The 20,184-nt window shown below is 33.7% G+C and overlaps 3 protein-coding genes across 3 annotated transcripts; all 3 read right to left on the bottom strand.

The window, feature by feature from the left end:
- Positions 1–1,986: 1,986 nt before the first annotated feature.
- LOC142598032 (uncharacterized) lies at positions 1,987–2,991 on the bottom strand. The gene has a single exon (XM_075735013.1). It carries the CDS (start codon positions 2,989–2,991, stop codon positions 1,987–1,989), a length of 1,005 nt encoding a protein of 334 aa, XP_075591128.1.
- A 14,377-nt stretch (positions 2,992–17,368) lies between these two features.
- LOC142598031 (cysteine desulfurase IscS-like) lies at positions 17,369–18,706 on the bottom strand. Its single transcript, XM_075735012.1, is given in 4 exon segments — positions 17,369–17,755; positions 17,757–17,852; positions 17,854–17,970; positions 17,972–18,706. Coding segments are annotated over 4 exon segments (1,335 nt in total).
- A 77-nt stretch (positions 18,707–18,783) lies between these two features.
- On the bottom strand, positions 18,784–19,760 carry LOC142598030 (tRNA (guanine(37)-N(1))-methyltransferase-like). The gene is made up of 3 exons (XM_075735011.1): positions 19,733–19,760; positions 18,963–19,676; positions 18,784–18,791 (listed from the first exon to the last, which is right to left on the bottom strand). The coding sequence occupies exons 1-3, from the start codon at positions 19,758–19,760 to the stop codon at positions 18,784–18,786; spliced, it is 750 nt and encodes a 249-aa protein (XP_075591126.1).
- Between the last annotated feature and the right edge of the window lie 424 nt (positions 19,761–20,184).

Raw genomic sequence — 20,184 nt, 5'->3', positions numbered from 1 at the left:
TTCAGATCATAAATAAATTGTTTGATTGCCTTGACGTTCAAAAAACGAAGCTGATCCATAAAAGTGACATTGTTACGTTGCTAAATGAAAGAATAAATGAAGATTTTGAAGCAGCCAGTGTGAATTATTTCCCAATATTAGATAAAATTAAAGATTTTAATAAAACTTTTTTAACATATAGCGAATTTACTGACTTAATTCAGTCAGGAACAAAAATTTTGCAAAAAAAAGAACTTTCTGAAGATGAAACCAATTACTTATGGAACTTATTTGACAAATCTGAAACAGGTAAAATCGGAGCTAAAGAATTGATAGCGCTCAGCGACTTTGTAGGCATTGATATAAGCAATGATCAACTAGTTAAGCTGTTGGAAATTGCAGACTTGGACAATGACGGATACATCGGATATGATGATTTCAAGTTTGTTTTACAAAATCGAAATAATTAATCAACAACAAGTCATTGAAAAATTTTGACTGCACAAAATATTTCTACGTTTAAAAAAAATATATTTATTTGAGGTTAATCATGTACCGCAACACTGATGACGGTATCAACATAAAACTATTTCAAAAACGAAAACGAGAAATACTGGCTTCTATTTATTCAAACGAGGTTTTAAACGGTTTAGTCAGCTCGACAGTCGGAAATAATTCCAATAAAATCGATAGAAGTTTAAAAGAAAGTGTTGATGCAAAATTAAGCGTAGTCTGTTTAACTCTTAATTCACACCAAGATTATTATACAACTAGCACTTGTAGCGGCCGAATTCACGTTTTTAGACAAGTCAAAACTGAAGATTTCAGTTACAATCAAAAAATAAAGCATTCAGGCTACACGGTGTTTTATGCACATGACGCCGAAGAGGTCATCAGCACGTGTGAGTTGCTAGACCGAATTGCGAATAACTCGACTCATTTTGCAACAAATGTATGCAAACAACAGAATATCAGTTCGAAAATCGATGAAATGTCTGAGAAGATTCAATGTCAAACATCTTTAATGTTTGAGCCTCTGCTATTACAAGTTCAATGTGTTTCTTTCTCAGCAGCGATGCGCTTAGTAAAATCGTGTAGAGAAGCCGGAATAAAAAACTGTGGCATATTCGGCTACAATAAGAACAAAGGGTACTTAGTCACTATAAACGGCAGCGACCGGTTATCCATTCCAATAGAAACATACGAAGATGGAATCATTGCAGAACAAAAACAGCTCGATTGCTGGTTAAACTTGGCGAAAAAGCTTTTGACAAAAAATGAAATGCGAATCCAACTGTTACTAAAAGCGTTAATAAATTTAAGTGCTAAAAATCTTGAAAAATCTTCATAAAAATTACAGAGTTTATCAGTTTTTATGAAATGGAAATTATTATAAAATTATTATATTCCTTTTAAGAGTGAGTTTAAGCATTCCAAAGCATTATAGATATGTTATCCGGGGAAGTATGTGATAATTCAATAGCAGATGACAAAAAAAATGAAAACCCCACGAGTGACGCGGAAGTAGCAGTCAAATCGCAAGACGAATCCGAGAAGAATGGCCTGAAAAACGATTCTAGTCACGAAACTTCCGAGATGCAACTAATTAAACGAAGTATTTACGTGGGTAACGTAGATTACGGATCCACGCCGGTGGAACTCGAAAAGCATTTCGCGAGTTGCGGTAAAATTCGACGGATAACAATTATGTCCGACAGGATAACTGGAAAACCCAAAGGTTACGCTTACATAGAATTCATTGAACCTGAAAGTGCTCAAAAGGCTACTGAGCTACACGGCAGCATATTTAGAGACAGAGAAATAAAAGTAATGTTAAAACGCGCTAATATATTTGGTTTCAACTCAGCCCGGGGCCGAGGACCATTTGTATTCGGTTTTCGAGGCAGAGGCAAACCTCGTTTCCGCAACCAACCGTTTTAGACGCGGAAAGCGTCCAAAACATTATACTTATTTATTAAAAGAACATGCTTTAAATAAAATTTTCGTTCAATCCAAGAGACTTTCGTCTACTGTTTGTAACTCTTCATTATATATAACTTTAATCGTTTTTTCGAACTCTTCTTGGGTAGATTTGGCGCGTTGGTCAGCCTCATCACGAGCCAGTTCCTCGAGCTCCTGTTGAGCTTTCTTAGCCTCTTGTAACAACCGGGAAAGCTCTTCATCCTCTCGATTCGTTGCTTCGTCATCGCGGAAAAGGTCAGAGTTGTATTCAAACAAGGCTCTACCCGACATTTGTTTGTTTTTTAACTGGCTCGGTTGTGCAGTTTTTTCCTCTGCCGCTTGAATCTTACGCTTTTCCTTCCACTCCAAAAAGCGTTCCAAAGTCACAGGCGTTCCGTTCGACTTCAGCATGGAACGTTTATTTTCGATCACTTCTTCTAAAGTCAACGGCTCGGGCTCCTCGTCTGTCTTTTTGGCTATGGACTTCAACACATAACCAGGAGGCAGCGCGTGTCTATACATGCACTTCTCGCCGTTAGGACATACCCAGAACCAACCATATTGCCTTTTCTCGAGCGCCTCGAGGAAATACTTGCATACGACCGTGGTGCTGCGATTGTCTTTTTCTCCGTGTCGTTTTTTGATAACGTCTTCCAGCATTTCCTGTGTCCAAGAATCCATTGTTTGATTCTTAAGGTCCCTTGGATCGCTATAAATATCTATTTTACTAGAAGCAGCTTTGGCTTCCTTTGCTTTAGCCATTTGAGCGTTCAAAGCTTGCATAGCTTTCTGTGCTTTTTCCAGCGAGCTAGCAAGTTTCTTTTGCTTTTCTTCTTTGCGCTTTTCCATCTGCTCAGTTGTCTCGGCTTTGATTTCATCCTTTGTCTTGATTTTAGTCCCTAAGACTTGAGCCTTCAATGAAGAAATGTAGTTTTGAACAGCTTTCGATTTGTTTTTGTTTTTTAACCCAAAAGTCTTGTCCTCGATTATCTTAAGCTTCTCTTTCTCCTTGGCTTTCTTAGCCCCCTTATCTGCTTTGCTTTGTGACATTCTTAATATTTATTAATGTAATAAACTACACAACTAATGTAAAATGCATTCTAACGCTATCTGGTCTGCAACTAGAAAATTTCTCGAATAGCGTTCCAATAGTTTTTTCGTGCTTGCAAAAAAAAAATAAATAAATAAATACCATTAAATTCTTGTATTCGATCCAATAATCGCCCTAAAAATAAAAAAATATCCGAACGTGATCAATGTCTGTGTTAAAAACTTTCTGGCTTCATAAACCAACTGAATAAACGGTAATTTGTTTCTTGATAATGTATGTACTATCAAAAATATGATTTGTTGATTCAGCTTTTGAACGGACGCAAATTCAGAAAGTTCCGAAATGAACTCAAACAGACTACTTCACCAAAAGAAATTTGGTCTATTCTCGACCAACTGATCGATTTTAACATTCAAAAACTCTCTATTTTAGCGTTACAATCCTACATTGAAATTGTGGAAATCGAACAGTATATCGACTTGCGAGCAATTGAAAAGCTGATTACGTTGAAAAAGAAAAACATAGAATTTGTGCTGCTTGTATTAAAATTATTGTCTTTTAGCTCTACAGAATGGTTACTCAGTAACATTACGCAAGTAATGGAATACGTTAATTTCGTTTACTTGATCGAGCAAAACAATCAAGTACTTTTTGAACGCTGTGTTGAATTTTTAAACACCATAATAAACTCAATTTTATATAAACGAGAAGAGTTTTACGAACAAGCTGAGTTTCAACGAAAATTCGATGAAGCAAGTGACACGATTGAGAAAACCAAAAAAAAAACCATTGGAATTATTCGCCGTGTTAAAAGAAAACTGCTTAAAAAAAAACTGAATGAGCATAAAATACAAACTGAACTTGTCCATAAATCGCTAACGATTCCAATAGAAAATACTTGTACAACGCAATACTTAGAGACACCCAAGCTTGTGCAAGACTCCGGTAAGTCGCAAGAGTGCAATAGTTTAAATACATACAAGGAGCCTAAAGATGTTGTGTTTGTTCGACCGTACAAGTCAGAAAATAACTCACCGTTCAAAAAAAAGCAGTGCAACGCGGAACTATATCTGCCCATTAATCCCTATATTGAAAATAAAAACGCCCCAAAGGACGTCCAGTTTCATGTGAAACTGCATGAACCGTGTGAATATCTAATGGCAGGAATTGCAACGCCACAGACCTCGTTAGATAATGAAACCCGCAACATAATTTCCACGTTATCTCCCATCGAATCCAGTCATTCGCTAGATATCGATAATCTCCATTCTTGCTCATCGATATACTCAATTTTCAGCGATCAGGAATGTTTGGAAAGCAACTCCGAAATTTTGCTTGCATTTGAAAACCCTGTTTTGCAACAGAAAAATACAAATCAAGATTTTGAAACGTCTTTTAAAGGGCCTGAAAACAACTCTAACAGCATAAAAAAACGAGACCTTTCTTACAAGAACGTTAATTTTCATTTGAACGAGTATAACTCATATATCGAACTAATGTACGACTTTATCAGTCCAGTAAATCCGGACTCGACTATCCCTTTGGAAATACGATATCAAGTCCTAACGACACTGACAAAACAGTTTTCTACAGACGAAGCGTCGCCCTTGCGTTTTAAGTCAAATCTAAGCGAATTCAAAACGAAAATATTGTATTTCGTGAGGCAGGCAAGCTTAAAAATAACTAAAGACAAAACCAGTAAGCATATTCTTGCTTTTTTAGACTGTTTAAATAGTTTTTTTTTGTCTTGGCAAGATATAGAAAACATTTTAACGGTGCGAATTAATTTTATATCAGACGTTTTCCCCTTACTGTTGTTCAACAACGTCACAGATGTTAATATAGTTACTAAGCTTTTTCAATGCTTAACAAGCGTTCTTTTCAGCTCCGATAATATGTTCGAACTCATATATTATAACTCAGATTTATCATTGAACGCGCCTAACTGCGTTCAAACTTTTATCAATTATTTAATTGAAATCGTTAAAAGCGGTTACATCTCGCTAAATAAATTAGAATACTCGAAGACAGTAAATTTTTGCAGACCGATTAATACTAATAAAGACAAGGCTCAAAACAGAAATGCGAAATTTATTAAAAACAAAGAACGAAGACTTTTAGAATTAGAGATAGTAAAGTTATTTTCAGTTTTGTTAAAATACAACTTGAAAAATCAAAAGCAAACATTTCTTGACAGTTTGAACAAATACGTCAATAGTCAAAATGTCCAGGGACTATCGTGGCTGCCACGTTTTTTGCAAGCAAAACTTAACACTTTGGCGAAGCGTATTGAATTTAAAAACATGATATTGGAAACAATTTATGAAAATCAAGAAGATATCGATTCAATAGTGCAGATTGTGACTTCTAATAACTTAGTAAATCCGGATCCCAGAAGTTTAGCGCGATTTTTGTTTACATACACGTTTCAGCAAAAGGCACTAGGAAAATGGTTTGGAAAAAACTCCGATCTTTCACAAAAAACGTTGGCTTGTTATTTGGAATTTTACAATTTTAAAAATATTCCACTGCAAATGGCTCTTGAGTCTTTTTTGCAATCTGTTAGCTTGCCAGACGAAACTCAACAAATCGACCGTGTTATTGAAATATTTGCGAGTGAGTATAGCAGACAAAACCCAGCGTTTCAAAATATAAAATCTGCAAAGCTCAATGACATTGTTTATCTTATTTGTTTCAGTATCATAATGCTTCATACTGACGCACATAGCGCCGATGTTGTTAAAAAAATGACAAGAGAAAATTTTGTCACGAACGTTAAGTCTTGTGAAATAACAAATTGTATGAATAATAAGTATTTGGAAGAGCTCTACGACAGTGTGACTCGTTCAGAATGGATTTGTAGTTACTCTACTGACTACTTTAACCAAATAGTTAAAAACGAAGCGTTTGATTTAAAGAAAAATAAAATCAGAGTTAATTTTCAGACAGATGAAACTTTTTTTAAGCAGATCGACACACTTAAGTTTTTCAATAGTACGCTTGCGATGCCAATACTAGATGTACTATTTATCTATTGTTATTGCAGAGGCGACCTAAGTCGTCTAAATAACGTTAATTTATATTCAATACGATATTTGTTGACTGCATCGAGTCAGTATTTATCTAATAACAACTGCGGAGACGATAGTACGGAAATAATTTTGGGATCTGTTTCGACACCACAAAAAAGCGATACAGACAAAAAATTCGAGAAAAAAACGCTGAGCACCGATAAATCACAGAACGAAAAATCCGACTTTTTTACCTCTCATTCTTTGGACAATGTTAAACTTTCAGATAAGAATCTATTTGTCGGTTTAATTACAGTTATTTACTGCTCCGTGAATTTAAACACGCATCGTGATAGGATAACACTAATAAATCGAGTTTATTTCATTTTATGCATATTGTCTGGATTTCTTATTTTCAGAGCTTCTCAAGTATTACTTCCAGAACCTATAACGGCTACAAAACTGTTGTTTGATTTTTGTTACAATTATGGAGCATTTCTGCAGCAGTTTGATTATTTATTCATTATTGTGTCAAACTTAAACAAGCTAAAACGAATTCATCGTTGCAAACACATAATTCAGTTAATATTGTCGAGTGCTTATTACCAGAGTCTTTTGCCCATCATACGTAACAACATTGAGTTTGACGAGAATAACGATTTGCTTTCTTATTGTTCTACGTGCGGACAAGAGATAACATACCCGAACGAATACATCGATTACGATTTCAAACTTGCATTTGAAAGCCCTAATTTTTTGCAAACAGCAGAGTTCAAAGAATTACATTCAGATTCAGTTCTATCTAGCTACCAAATCAATATTAATAATACGCACAAACAACCAGACAAAAACAAAATCGTTTACGATGGGCAGTCAATCCATAAAATGTACTCTAATTTGTTTAATAGCAACTATTCCAAGACTAACTTCGACAAACTTGATTTAGATATTTTACGATTTGTCAAAGAATTAACTCATATCGACACTTTTTCAGCTGCTCTTAAGGCATTATGTAAACTTTCTTACTTGCAACTTCATTTCAATGAATGTCCTACCAACATTTCATTTCTGCATACAGATTTGCAAGACATACTGTTTTTAAACATTAATTTCAAGCAAAAAAACTTTGAAACAACAGATTTACAGCACGTTACTAATTGCAAAGATGAAAAGCATGACGTTAAACAAACTGTTTTATTTTCACGTGAAAAGGTTGATGAAGTTAAACAGCACTCAGGCGTCATGTTTTGCCAAGAATTTTATTTGGCGATTTTAGAATATCCCCTAACTGTTTTATGCCACTGGATGAGCGTAAACTCGAACAATTTAATCTATGCGGAAATCACAGAAATTATTTGCGATTTTTTTTATTCTTCGTTCATTCTGTGTAAAAGCATTCCAGTCATAGTCTCGCATATAATCGATCTGCTTTCTTCTCTCATAAGGTTTCACATAGAGAACAACTTAGAAGGGCTACGGCTTTGGCAATGTTTTTTCACTGTTTACATTAATACGAGTGAAGGATATCAAAACAAAATAATCGACTTTGTTATTGAAGTAACACAATCGATGCAATCTCTCGAAGAAGAAACCGGATCATTATTACTTTGGTTTATCCATCAAGTTTTATTACACAAAAACAAAGATTTAATAAAACATCCTGTTAACTTTACGCACGTTACCAGCATGGAAATAATCAAGGAATTCTTTAGCATTACCTACATCTTTCATAAACTTACTGACTATGTGCACATAGACATAAAATTACTGTTTTCCATTGTCCATGAACTTATACTGCACAGTTCTATATTAACTTCGAACAAGATTTGGTCTAGTATAAATTATTTAGACGCGAACAACGACAAAACTTTAGCCGAATTGATTGAACTCAAAGCATTTTTGATCACCAATAGTGAAATAAACTTTGAAAATGTTAAAGGAAATTTATCTCTTTCTTCACAAGAACTAGTTTTAGTTTTAGAGAAAGCTCTAAATCTTATTTCAATTACAAATAAAATTAAGAAAAAATTTTCTTCCAATCAAACTGTATATGAATTGTCCACTATTTACTTATACTATATCATGCCAGCTTTATTTTGTGTTGAAGTTTCGTTGGAGATGAAAAAAAAACTAATAGAACTTTACATCATCCATTTGGTAAATATGAACAACTCGTTGAAAGAGACCGATTACAAATGGGTGTTTGATTCATTCTTACTTTTTTCGTTTGGTTTGATTAACTGCATTGAAGCCGTTTTCGACTTAAACAATAGTGACAAAGAGTTATTTGATAGGATTCTAGACTCGTTCATGACTCCTCAAAATATTGTGCTAGAGCGCATTAAGAAGTTCCACCTTACTCAACGCAAAAACACTGTGGCTGCTACATCCTGTATAAAAAATTATCTGAATCAGAAAACAGCTAACCCAGTATATTCGACTTCTCCGGTTGTACTTTACAAAGAGTTTAAAGAAGTCTTGTATTTATGGTATAAATCGTTCGCACAAATTTATTTCAACCTTGTAGCTCATCAAAAAATTTCACTATACTACATATTGCCTGTGATCTACGTGGCTGTTGTTTGTTATTTCCATACTCAAGTCGAAATAGCTAAATTGGGTTGCATACTGTTCAATTATTTAATCAAAGAATACGGATCGAAAATATTGATTGAACAGTGGAATGTTATAATTGAGCTAATAATCGTTCTTTGGCAACTCAGTATGACAAAGCCTAAAGAATTATTTGAAAAAAATTCAGAATTTGAAGTTAGTTTTATATATTGGAGCAGTACGCTACAGCTATTATTGCTTAATACAATATCTACGTGTATTGAAGAACATTTTGAATCTTTAACGATTCAGCAGTTAACAAAACTACAAATAGTAAGCATACGGATCATGAATACTGCACATGAATTTAACAAAAACTTAGAGGAACGTGTTCGACTCAAAAAAGCAGGTTTGATGCGTGAACTTAATTATCTGCCTAGTCTATACAAATTGAATCGGCATGCGTTTCATATTTCTTGTTTGATAAGTGTGAAAAGCCTTTTGAAGTTGTTTAGCGCGGATCTTCCTTCAACAACTGCGAGTTATACCAAGTCAAAAAACCCATCCTTTATTATCAACACTTTGGGGAAGTTGAATGAACATCCTTTTTATATATTTGCCTACGTAATGTTTGATTTGTTATGGTTCATAACAGACCGGTATTTTGAAATTATAACACAATTAGTGACGCAAGATAAATTGTCGCAAGAAGAACTCAAACGAGAATTCAATGGACTGAGCGAGCTGTTTGAAACATCAATTCTACCATTATTAATAAGAATACCAAAATCAATGTAAGTTTACCTGATAATTCTATTTCAGATATAATATATTTAATGAATCATTTCAAGAGTTGTGTACAACCTGGATAATGTTCGAAAGCCCTATTCTAAGAAAACAGGTTCAATCGATTTTTGTGTATAAATTATCTACTAAAAGTGTAAAATAAACCTGTGATTTACCCAAAGAAGGATTAGTCGCTAGTTGCAACATAAAGAGCAAGAGTAAACAAGCCTGATAAGTATTTTTGACGCTGTTCAGAAGTTAAAATTTTTCCAGGAGCAACAATGTTATCAGAAATGGCTAAAATACTTAGAGCTTCTTTTCCAAGACGCGCAGCCAATGTATACAAAGCGGCAGTTTCCATTTCTACACAAAGCACGTTGAGCTTACGCCATGCTAGAGCGTCGTTACCGTCGTTGTAAAAAGAGTTAGATGTAAGAACGTTACCTATTCTAAATTCAAATTCTTTATCCTCAGCATATTCGGCTGCTATTTTAAGTAACGAAAAGCTGGCACAAGTCGAATACACACCTGGAAGCCTGTACTGCTCAATAAAACCGGGCTCGTAGCAAGCGCTTTGGGCCAAGACAATCGAACCTGTGTTCATTTCTTCAAAGAAACCTCCACAAGTGCCTGCTCGAATGATTCTCTTGACATTATAAGCGGTGTACAACTCGTAAGCGTAAATGGAGAAAGAGGCTACACCCATTCCACTTCCCATAACAGTGAGTCTCTTTTCTTTGTAGTAACCGGTAAAGGCAAGCATGTTTCGAACATTATTTACTTCTTCGACGTTTGTCATATAGTTTTCAGCAATAAATTTCGCTCTAAGAGGGTCGCCACACAAAATAACAACTTCAGCTATTTCTCCTTGCTTAGCGTTGTTATGTGGAGTGGGAACTGAAGGAATTATAATGTTTTTACCTGGTAAGAAAGAGAGTTCACTGTCCATTGCCTTAGTCGTTTTAAAAAAATTTTAACGCAACGAAAATATTCGAGAAAAAATAAATAACCTTCGATAATTTTCTTTCCAAACATATTATTCTATTCGTACATTTTTCTTCTGAGCTATAATTAAATAAATCATGTTCAAAAGATAATAATCCTGTGACTTATATCCTATATTTTATAATAATTAAGCATAATTCGACATGGACCAGGTTATGAGCGAACAAGCGCTATTGACATTAATAAGTGGTTATGACGAGTTGGTTAATGCCTTTAAAACGTTTACAAGCAGCCTTCAAACTATAAATGAAAAATTGTCTTTTCCGTTCCTAGATGATAACACAAACTCTGTTTTCAAAGACTTTATCACCAATAAAAAAAAGTATCTTTCTGATTTGCAGTCTTACAACAAGCAGTTTGCTGATGCGTTGGAATGTAAAGTTGTAAAACCACTTATGAGTAATTTAAACTTAATGAAAAAAATCGTAAATGACTCCCAAACTCTATCGGAAAATAAAACAGCTAAACTTTACGAAGTGCAAGCTGAATCTAACCAACGAGCTATATACTATATGATTAAATATTCTGTTATGCTGCTCAAATTGCAGGCTCAGTCATTATATGTATTTTACCAAAAATACGAGGGGTACAAAAAATCAGACTTTATGTCAAGCCAAAGTCCCATCGGCAGTTTGGTTGATCCGAACGATAAAATAGCCCAGATTTTTTTAAAAAACGCAGATAAGAACTGGCTTCGAAGCGCTGCATGTCAACCGTCCAGCAGCTCTAATGCTGATGCGAGTCTAGCTACAATACCCGTTTACAAGTCTTGCATCCCTCAAAAAACCATCGGAACTGGTCTGGATTTTTGATAATGGGTATTCGCTATGCGCGTTCGAATACCCGAACCTACGGCAAATATAAAAAAATTCTAATGAGCTACATTCCTTCTTTAGAAGTTCATTACCAAAACTTTAAAAAGTTCCGACCACGACACCAGACTTGGATTCGAGACGCTTATTTGAAAAATATTACGCAATTATGCGTTTGTAACATGCTTCGCGGTCAACAATGGGACCGGTTTAGGTACATATACAATTCCGCTGACGAACACTGTTTTTCTCTCTACCTGTCCCGGTTTCCGCACTACACGCCCGAAGGGGACTATAATATGAGCTCGGTCAAGTATGCTTTGGATTGGGGGTCTGACTATATGAATTCCAAGATGTGGTTTTTTTTAACGTACGAATATTTATTGTTAGGAGCTCAAGAAAAAATCAAAAAAGACAAATTAACCACTTCCGTAAATGACGCGCATTCACAATACCTAAGAGATTTTCACGACGGACTTTCTCGCTACAGAATTTCTTGCAGAATCACTTCTAGAGAAGCAAAGACGCTGCAAGCTCTCTTGAACGTTGAACAAGTCGCCAGCGACTACTCGTATGTCGATATTCGGTATCGAGTTTTATGTTTATATTTTTGTGTTATTAAGCATCCTACCGAAATATTATTTGTTTTGAGATCTTTGCATTTACTTAAAATATGGGCGTTGTCTCATTTGACAAGACTTGCACATCTTGATCTAAACTGGCTATCCAATGAGTTACTGCATTGGAATAAAAATGAAACTCATTGGTTTAATACACTGAAACAACGTTTCAGTACAGATATTCAAGACAAGAATATTTATATTAAAGGATTAATAAATGCATACTTGCATTTTCTTTCTATTATCAACGATTTAACACTTTACGTTAAGAATGTGACAGTAATTGACGTTTCCCAGATTGACACGCTGACAATTCTTTTACTCATAAAACAAATTCAAATTATTCGATATCTTCAATCATATTACAACGTTTATAACCAAGAAGGAAACTTTGATACGATTTCCACTATTTACACAACCTTATCACGAGTATGTACTCACTGTTGTAATAGAGACTGGGATAAAATTTTACTTCACGAAGCATTTAATTATTACGTGGCTTCTAAGCAAATTGAGCCGTTATTGCTAGAAAACAAAATTAAAAATCCTGAATCTTCACTTTTCGATGATGGAGAATATAAAGAAAAAATAATGGACGTTTCAGTCATTGACGATACACCTCACGGCAGCAATGAAGATGCAGTTCAATATTATGATGACTTTTATTACAGTTTACCTTATGAAGTGTTTATTTTATTTTGTCACAACTTAGTATACACTTTAACTGATCCAAGAAATAGTTCAAAACTAAGCTTGGACAACACGAAACAGTTGTCGTTTATTTTTCAATCTATTCCGTTGTTTATGAGACATACAACGGATACGTTTCAAAGCTTAACGAATCCGACTTTAGAATTTATCAAGGCTTCATTGCTGCACTGGATTTGGAGGTCTCATTATCATGATTCTTTTGACGCAATTGTTTCAAACCAAAAACCTGAGAAATTTATTCTTTCAGCAAACACGCTGAACAGCATGCTAACAGCGTTTAATACCGATTACAAGAAAATCTTGTTGGACATTTCTGAGCAAGTCAACTATTTTGAAAACCATGAATTGCAGTTCGCTTTTTTGAGAAATAAGTACCCTACAACAGCGTTTTTACTTGACAACCATTTTATAGACAATAAAACAAGTAATGAAATTGAACAGATTATGATTGAGTATGGAAGAAATGAGATATTCAACAACATATTTATAGCTACACCTATAGAACTACTAATCTCTAGCAAGCTTTTAAGCAAACAATTAGTTAGTCCTGTTATTGATGAACTATCACTACATTTGCGAAATTACAGAGAAAGAATAGCAATAGGATGTCTCGCAACGAGCATAGAAATTCAAAAAGCTTGTTTAAAATTTGTAGACTGTAACTCTTGTTCTACTGATTTTTCAGTATATTCTACAAAAGTTCCGACTACAGAATCAAATTTGGTTGTGCGCTTCAATGGGCCTGATTCTCATTCGAATTTTTTAAGGCATTGCATTTTTCAATCATTTTCATTTGTACTAGAAAAACTGTTTAAAGCGTTTTTTAACGATACAGCAAAACGAGAGAGACTGAAACATCTTTTTAACTTAAACTCGAATTATTATTATAGTGAGTATTATAAAGATTTATTCACGCTTTTTCCAATGGAATATGATTCGTATAATTCAAATAAACACGTCGAATCTTTTATGAGTGATCCACTGTACGAGGAATCAAGAAAATTATGGACAGACATTATGACTGATTATGCTGACTCGCTAGCATTAGTGCCAAAAGAGTATTTTACTGAAATACAATCAACTTCTAGCATTTGGGAAAAACTGCTACCAAACGGCCAGCATATAGCAATAACGACATATGCTTGTTTGAAATTTATCATTTATATTTTCAGAGCGCTTAAAACAAGTTTCTTTGGCCCCCAGACAACTTGATACCTCCTATGACCATAAAGATAATATCTACTTTGAACAAGATTGATTTTTTCACGCGGCGACTGCCAAAAGAACTACATTGTTCAACAGAATACGACCAATTACGGGAACAAATTCAAAATATTTCAGGAATTCTAATTGAAAATATATTGAAGAAACTGGACTATTTTAAATCAACCATAATACAATTTGTATGCAACGAAAAACTGGGTTCCTATTAAACCAGCCCAAATGATGCAAAGTCAATACTGCTATGATTTTGTTTCTCTTTTATACTCAATGATGGACACTATATTATCGCTCAAGTTAGATCTTATGAGCACTATAAATTTATTAACAGAATACCTCTCAAAATCATTGAAAACTTATGTTAACTATCTTACAAGTTCCATTGCTTGCCAGTCAATTAGTGACATTGTATCTTATACTTCATTTGTGAGTCGAAATTTACAAGGAACAACCCTATTGAAGCACATCAGTGAAAGTTATAAACCGTCTCAGCCCACCAAACGCAAGAATAAGTTCAACTTTTACTTGAATATGTTTTCAACTACGAATAGTAAAAGTTCAGTGCTTGCAAAACCAACTTTTCCTAGTAAATACATGAGTCCAAACTCGGAAAGTGCAGCTGAGTACGAAAACATAACTTCGCCATACAGTCTTGACAGCTATTCAAACACAGAATCACAATTTTTGTTTTCTCCCACTTCAACTAACATAGCGATAAACTCTTTCGAAGACAATCTTAAAGTTTTTAAAAAGAAAACATACCATAGATTAAGGTCTACCTTCTCCCAATATATCATTGCGATTCAATCTACAAAATTTTCAGAGATTAACACTTTAATAACACGGATGCATAATTTATATTATGTTAAAGAGTCTGTTGTTCAATTTGTTTGTTATATTAAAAAAATCTATTTTTGAACAATCCATACTTGACTCTAACGATTTAGACACACTAAGCTACATATATAAATTAATCAACACGGCAAACTTAGATTTTGAAAAAAAATCAGATGCTATGACTTACATAGAAAGTTTCTTAGAAGATTTTAAAAAAAAACACGGTTAAAGAATTAGAAGACATTATTTCTACTTTCATCATCATGAGTTGTCAAAATATAATTTACACAGAGTTAATTAATTATTTTATCACTTCACTGTATTATCCAGATATTACTAACGGATGCACATTACATGATTTACTTAATACACTACCTGACAGCGTTTTTAAGTTTTTGAAACAGTTTCCAAAACCGTACCAAGATCAGTTCATGCAAAATTTCTTTTATGAGCTAGGCTTGCTTTGGATATCTATTATTGTTGACCTAATTTATACAAAAAAAACTTTTAAGTTAGGCGATAAAGTTAAGCTTTTAGAAGATTTATTTGCTTATAAGAATACCGTAAACTACCTAGTAACTTCCACTTCTAAGATTGATGATTTAATAAAGGAAATTAGTCAATTCTTAAACAATATAGATGAGAAATCGGAATTTTCAGAAAACACCGAAGATTTAAACGGATTAGAAACTAACAAACGAAGTTCCAAAAACTTAATAATTGGAGCTGGCAATCAAAATTTAAATTCAACTTGTTTAACAACTCAAGCTCCTGCTTTTGACGTCAAAAAACTTACTAAGCGCTACAAAATCTACTAAAGTCAAAAAGAAAGGTCTAGTGCGGGGAGCTATCGGTAAATTTAAAAAAAAGTAGTTCATTCATTTCAAAAAAACCGGGAAAAAGCTAAATCGTTTTCTTATTCATAAACGTCGTTTATGGAACATTTATTTTTCATTTTCCATATATCAGACGCAATAATGTAAAAATTTTATTAAAATCGTGAGCAGAGTAAGCACTGACTTCGTAAAATAGAAGATTTTTTTTTTTTGCATAATTTAATCCTTCATCGAACTTCACTTCTCTTTCTCGATTGTCTTTTTCCACTAGATCTAACTTGTTTCCAATCAGGTAAATAACCGTGTCTTCTGGGCAATTCTCTCTAATTAATTTTAGCCAGTTGTCGACATTCGTAAATGATTCTCTTTGTGTTATATTATAAATGATTAAGGCTCCCAGCGCGTTTTTATAGTGATTTTTAGCTACAGACCTGTATTTCTCACACCCAGCAGAATCCCAAATTTCTAATTTGACAAAGGAAGAATTTATCAATTCGACCTCATGTACACGCATTTCAATGCAAACCGTTGAAGTGATTTCAAGGTCGGGTTTCCCCTTGACAAAAGTAGAAACTAACGTAGTTTTACCTACGCCCGAGTCACCGACCAATACAACTATTAAACTTATTAACATCTGAACATACCCTTTATCATAAAGAAATTATATTGTAAAGTTGTGAATCTAAACAAATCAATGAAAAATAGCAATCACACAGCGATTGCTAAACCTAATTTCAAAATCAATATAACAAATATTTTTTTTATATATTATAAAGATATTGAATCAATAAGCTCTTAAAACACTTTTATGTGTGTGATTTTTTATTAAATTTTTCGGCAGAGAAGTTTTGAGGTAGGTCTAATTAAAAATAACTAATGAAAAAACAAGACTCTTATTTTTTACAAAGATACATCAAACTAACAAATTGGATATTTGACTATACCTATAACTGGCTTTCGTTTTCCATGATTAATATATATCGATTGGCTAGTACATTAAACATCGGGGACTAGTTACTTAGCACGTATGTTCGGATTAGCAGATAAATCAGATACTAATGCTTCTGCAATGTTAATGTATCGAGCATATTATACAATGGCTCCAAAAACCGTACCAATTCGATCCTAGAGAATACACCTGGGCCAAAAACTTTCTTTCAAAATCACAAATGGAATGGGTGAAAACAGTTGAAGTAAATCGACTGAGAATTTTACCGCCTGTATTAAGAATGATATACTTATCTTACTATTGTCGTGCGTTCTATTCGCAAAAGTTTATTGATGACCATATAAAAAAGGTTGCAAACAAGTTATCTTGATCGGAGCAGGTTACGATACTTCAGCATACAGGAATTTTTACCATAAAACAGTGTAAATTTATAGAAATAGACCTGCCTGACCTTCAAAAAGAGAAAGTTAAAAGAGTCAAAGAAATCGTAAAGGAACAATACGATAATTACGAACAATCGGACGAAAAATTTCACACTACTTTTTGAAGAGTTTTTTGATCAGTCAGATTTAGCTTCAGAAAAAAGAATATTTTATTTAGCTTGTGATCTCGAAAAAGATAATTTAACAGATTGCTTAGAATCAGTGACCGATTCCGCACTGAAAACCATAGCTATTTTTGTAGGAGTTTCTTATTATTTAAAAATAGAAGTAGTCTATAACACTTTAGCGCTGCTACACGAACAATTTTCAGATTACATATTTTTTTTGATTATCTGGAAACACCAAAAACTAAATCGAGTTATTGGAATTATATTAAATCAATATCAAAATCTATGAATTCAGAATTAATAACTTATATGGATGGCATTGAAACAAATATTTCTAAGCTCGGATTTAAAATAGTGAATTCTTATAGCCGAAAAGATTTAATTGAACAATGGTCGGAGATTGATTATTTTGAACCATTATTTTATAACTATCCAAATTGTTTGAATTCAGTTCCTGATTTACCATGCATTGAAATGACAAAAACTTAATACAAATTTATGTCCAAAACTAATTCGGAGGTAGAACTGCCTAGTTCTTCGTCCCATAACGGACTGAATTCACGTAAATATTTAGCTGAAGCTACTAAAAGTTCGGCAGCACGATCTATTTCTGCTTCAGTAGTATATTTGCCTATTCCAAATCGAATACTGGTGTGTGCGAGAGCTTCATCCACTCCAATAGACCTTAGAACGTAAGAAGGTTCTAAGCTTGCACTTGTGCAAGCACTTCCGCTGCTGACGGCTACTTCTTTCATAGCCAGGATTAGACTTTCTCCTTCAACTCCTGCGATCGAGATGTTAATATTTCCAGGAACTCTGTTTTCTTCGTCTCCGTTTACAATCACATGTGATAAATTTTTTTTTACATAGTTTTAAAAATCGGTCGCGTAAAGCGGCTATTCGCTTGTTATCTTCTTCCATTTCGACTTTACTTATTTTGCAAGCTTCACCAAATCCAACACATAGTGGAAACTGGTAGTGTTCCGCTTCTGTAACCGCGTTCTTGGCCACCGCCATGAATTTGAGGAGTTAATCTAACTCTGGGCTTTGATCTAATATATAAAGCTCCAATGCCTTTTGGACCGTAAAAGCTTATGTCCACTCATGCTCATTAGATCTATACCCATCTCGTTAACATCGATTGGAATTTTTCCAAGTGCTTGAGCAGCATCAGTATGCAATAAAACACCATATCTGTGAGCTATTTTTGCAATTTTTTTTATGGGCTGAATAACACCAATTTCGTTATTTACCATCATAATAGAAATCAAAGCAGTGTCATCTCGAATTGCTTTTTCGAGTTCTTCCAAATCAACTAATCCGTTAGGTTTTACTTTCAAATAAGTAACATCCCAGCCTTTTTCAGTTTCTAAATACTTAGCGGAAGCCAATACACATTTATGTTCAGTTTGTAACGTAATAATATGCTTTTTTTTATGGTTTTTACCGTGATACTCAGCGATTCCTTTCAACGCAAGATTATTAGACTCTGTTGCTCCACTAGTGAAAATAATTTCTGTAGGCTTAGCATTTACTAAATCTGCAATTTGACGCCGCGCATTCTCCACACTATTAAAAGCTTTCCATCCATAATTATGCGTTCTAGAATGAGCATTTCCGAAATCAGTGGTAAAAGCAGGCATCATTGCATTCAAAACACGCTTATCTAAAGGCGTGGTGGCTTGAAAGTCAAAATAAATTTGTCCATAAGTTTTTTTAATATCGTCGCTGGTTCTTTTGTTTTGAACTTGTTGTAAAATAGAAAGAGATTTTTTAACGTTCGATTCGATGTTAGTTGAAGCTGATGATGTTGAAATTGACATAAAAGAACAGACTAAAAATTCAAAATTTTTTTATTTTTTTAGCTATTCTAATATTAGGGGTACTATATTTTATCTTGTCAAAATCCTATATGAATTTCAACGCAAAACATGAATTTTTTTGGTGAGACATTTCGCACTTGATGAACATTTACCACGCTATGCTTAACATCTTTTAAATGTTTTTGAACCAACTGGTTTATTGTTTCTATGTCATTTGAGCTCGATTTTTCCAAAAAGCAATACACAAAAACAATACTTTTTTCTGCGCCAGTAAATGAATCTAAAAATTCCATTGCTGTTTTCGGTAAATTCATGATGTAATACACAACTTGATCCTCACAATATTTTCTTCTCTCAAATTCGCTTTTTTTGATCAATTCTCGTCCGTCCTCGTTGCTAGAAACGATTAAATCTGCAATTTTGTTGAGTTTAATATTTTTTTTAATGCATTCAAACCCAACTGGATTTAAGTCGTTTGAAATGACTCGACAGTTGTTTAGCTTCGCGAGATATACACCAAAACCCCCAACACCAGCCATGACATCTATTACAAACGAATTTTTTGGGATGCAAATAACCAATCTTTCGCGTTCTCCTGATAAACGACTGTTCCAATAAACGTTTTTGTAATCGATAAAAAAAGTAAAGCCTTTTTCCTTCAGCGTTGTCTCATACACAGGTTCGCCGGCTAACAGTTCAAACGGACATTCTCGAAACATTGAAGTAATTTTATTTACTTTATTAACAACGGTTCGAATGTTTTTGTGCTTTTTCAACAAATACTCCGCAATCAAATATTTGTAAGGCAGAATTTCATCTTTGAAATTCAAATGTATAATATGACCAATAGTTTCGAAGGCGAAAGGCGCTGTAATGTTTGATGGTAAAATTTTTGAGAGTAGTTTTTCATATTTCAAATCATTAGCATTTAGTGTAATCTCAGCTACTTGAGTTTCCACGTTTTGCTTTTCTATTACATTTGATAAATGTTGGTTTAACATCCGAATAGCGTCTTTCAAATCGAACGATGGGTCATTTGATAAATTGTAGTCATCTATTTCATATTTAACGTTGGTTAATAAGACTATTTTGTCGAAATCAAATTTTTTTTCGAAATTTTTGATTTTTACCTTTTCGTTTAGAGAATCCAAAATGCACTTAACTTCTACTTTAGAACGTATGAGGTTTTTGCATTTTTTATTAAACACTTGAATTTCATTTTTCTTTAGAAGTAAATAATAACAATAAAATGTGAAGCTTCTTAATTCAGCTAAATTTCTAACTTCAGAATGCATTTCCCTAGAAAAAAATTTTGTAATTGCCTTTATTTTTTAATTATTAATACTTTAATCCTGAACTTAATCTACAACAAAAGATAAAAAAATCAGTTTATGGATATTAGTGGGTTATTGAACCCTTTAGAATCGCACGACGTTCTAAATGATTATAGTCATTACCTCGAACGGAAATGCCAAACA

This window comes from Dermatophagoides farinae, unplaced genomic scaffold (genome assembly GCF_024713945.1).
Source record: "Dermatophagoides farinae isolate YC_2012a unplaced genomic scaffold, ASM2471394v1 contig4, whole genome shotgun sequence".
Taxonomy (NCBI): domain Eukaryota; kingdom Metazoa; phylum Arthropoda; class Arachnida; order Sarcoptiformes; family Pyroglyphidae; genus Dermatophagoides; species Dermatophagoides farinae.
Note: the sequence above shows the minus strand (reverse complement) of the source record. Positions and strands in the feature narration are given on the sequence as shown.

Excerpts from the sequence above, each read along its gene's own strand:
- LOC142598030 (XM_075735011.1), bottom strand. The coding sequence starts at position 19,760 with ATGACTACAATTTATCAAATGACCCATC. Across the intron at positions 19,677-19,732 it reads AATTTATCAAATGACCCATC|AAAAGCAAAACGTGGAAACT; the intron begins GTTCGATTTGAA and ends CAAATGTAATAG.
- LOC142598032 (XM_075735013.1), bottom strand. The coding sequence starts at position 2,991 with ATGTCACAAAGCAAAGCAGATAAGGGGGCTAAGAAAGCCAAGGAGAAA.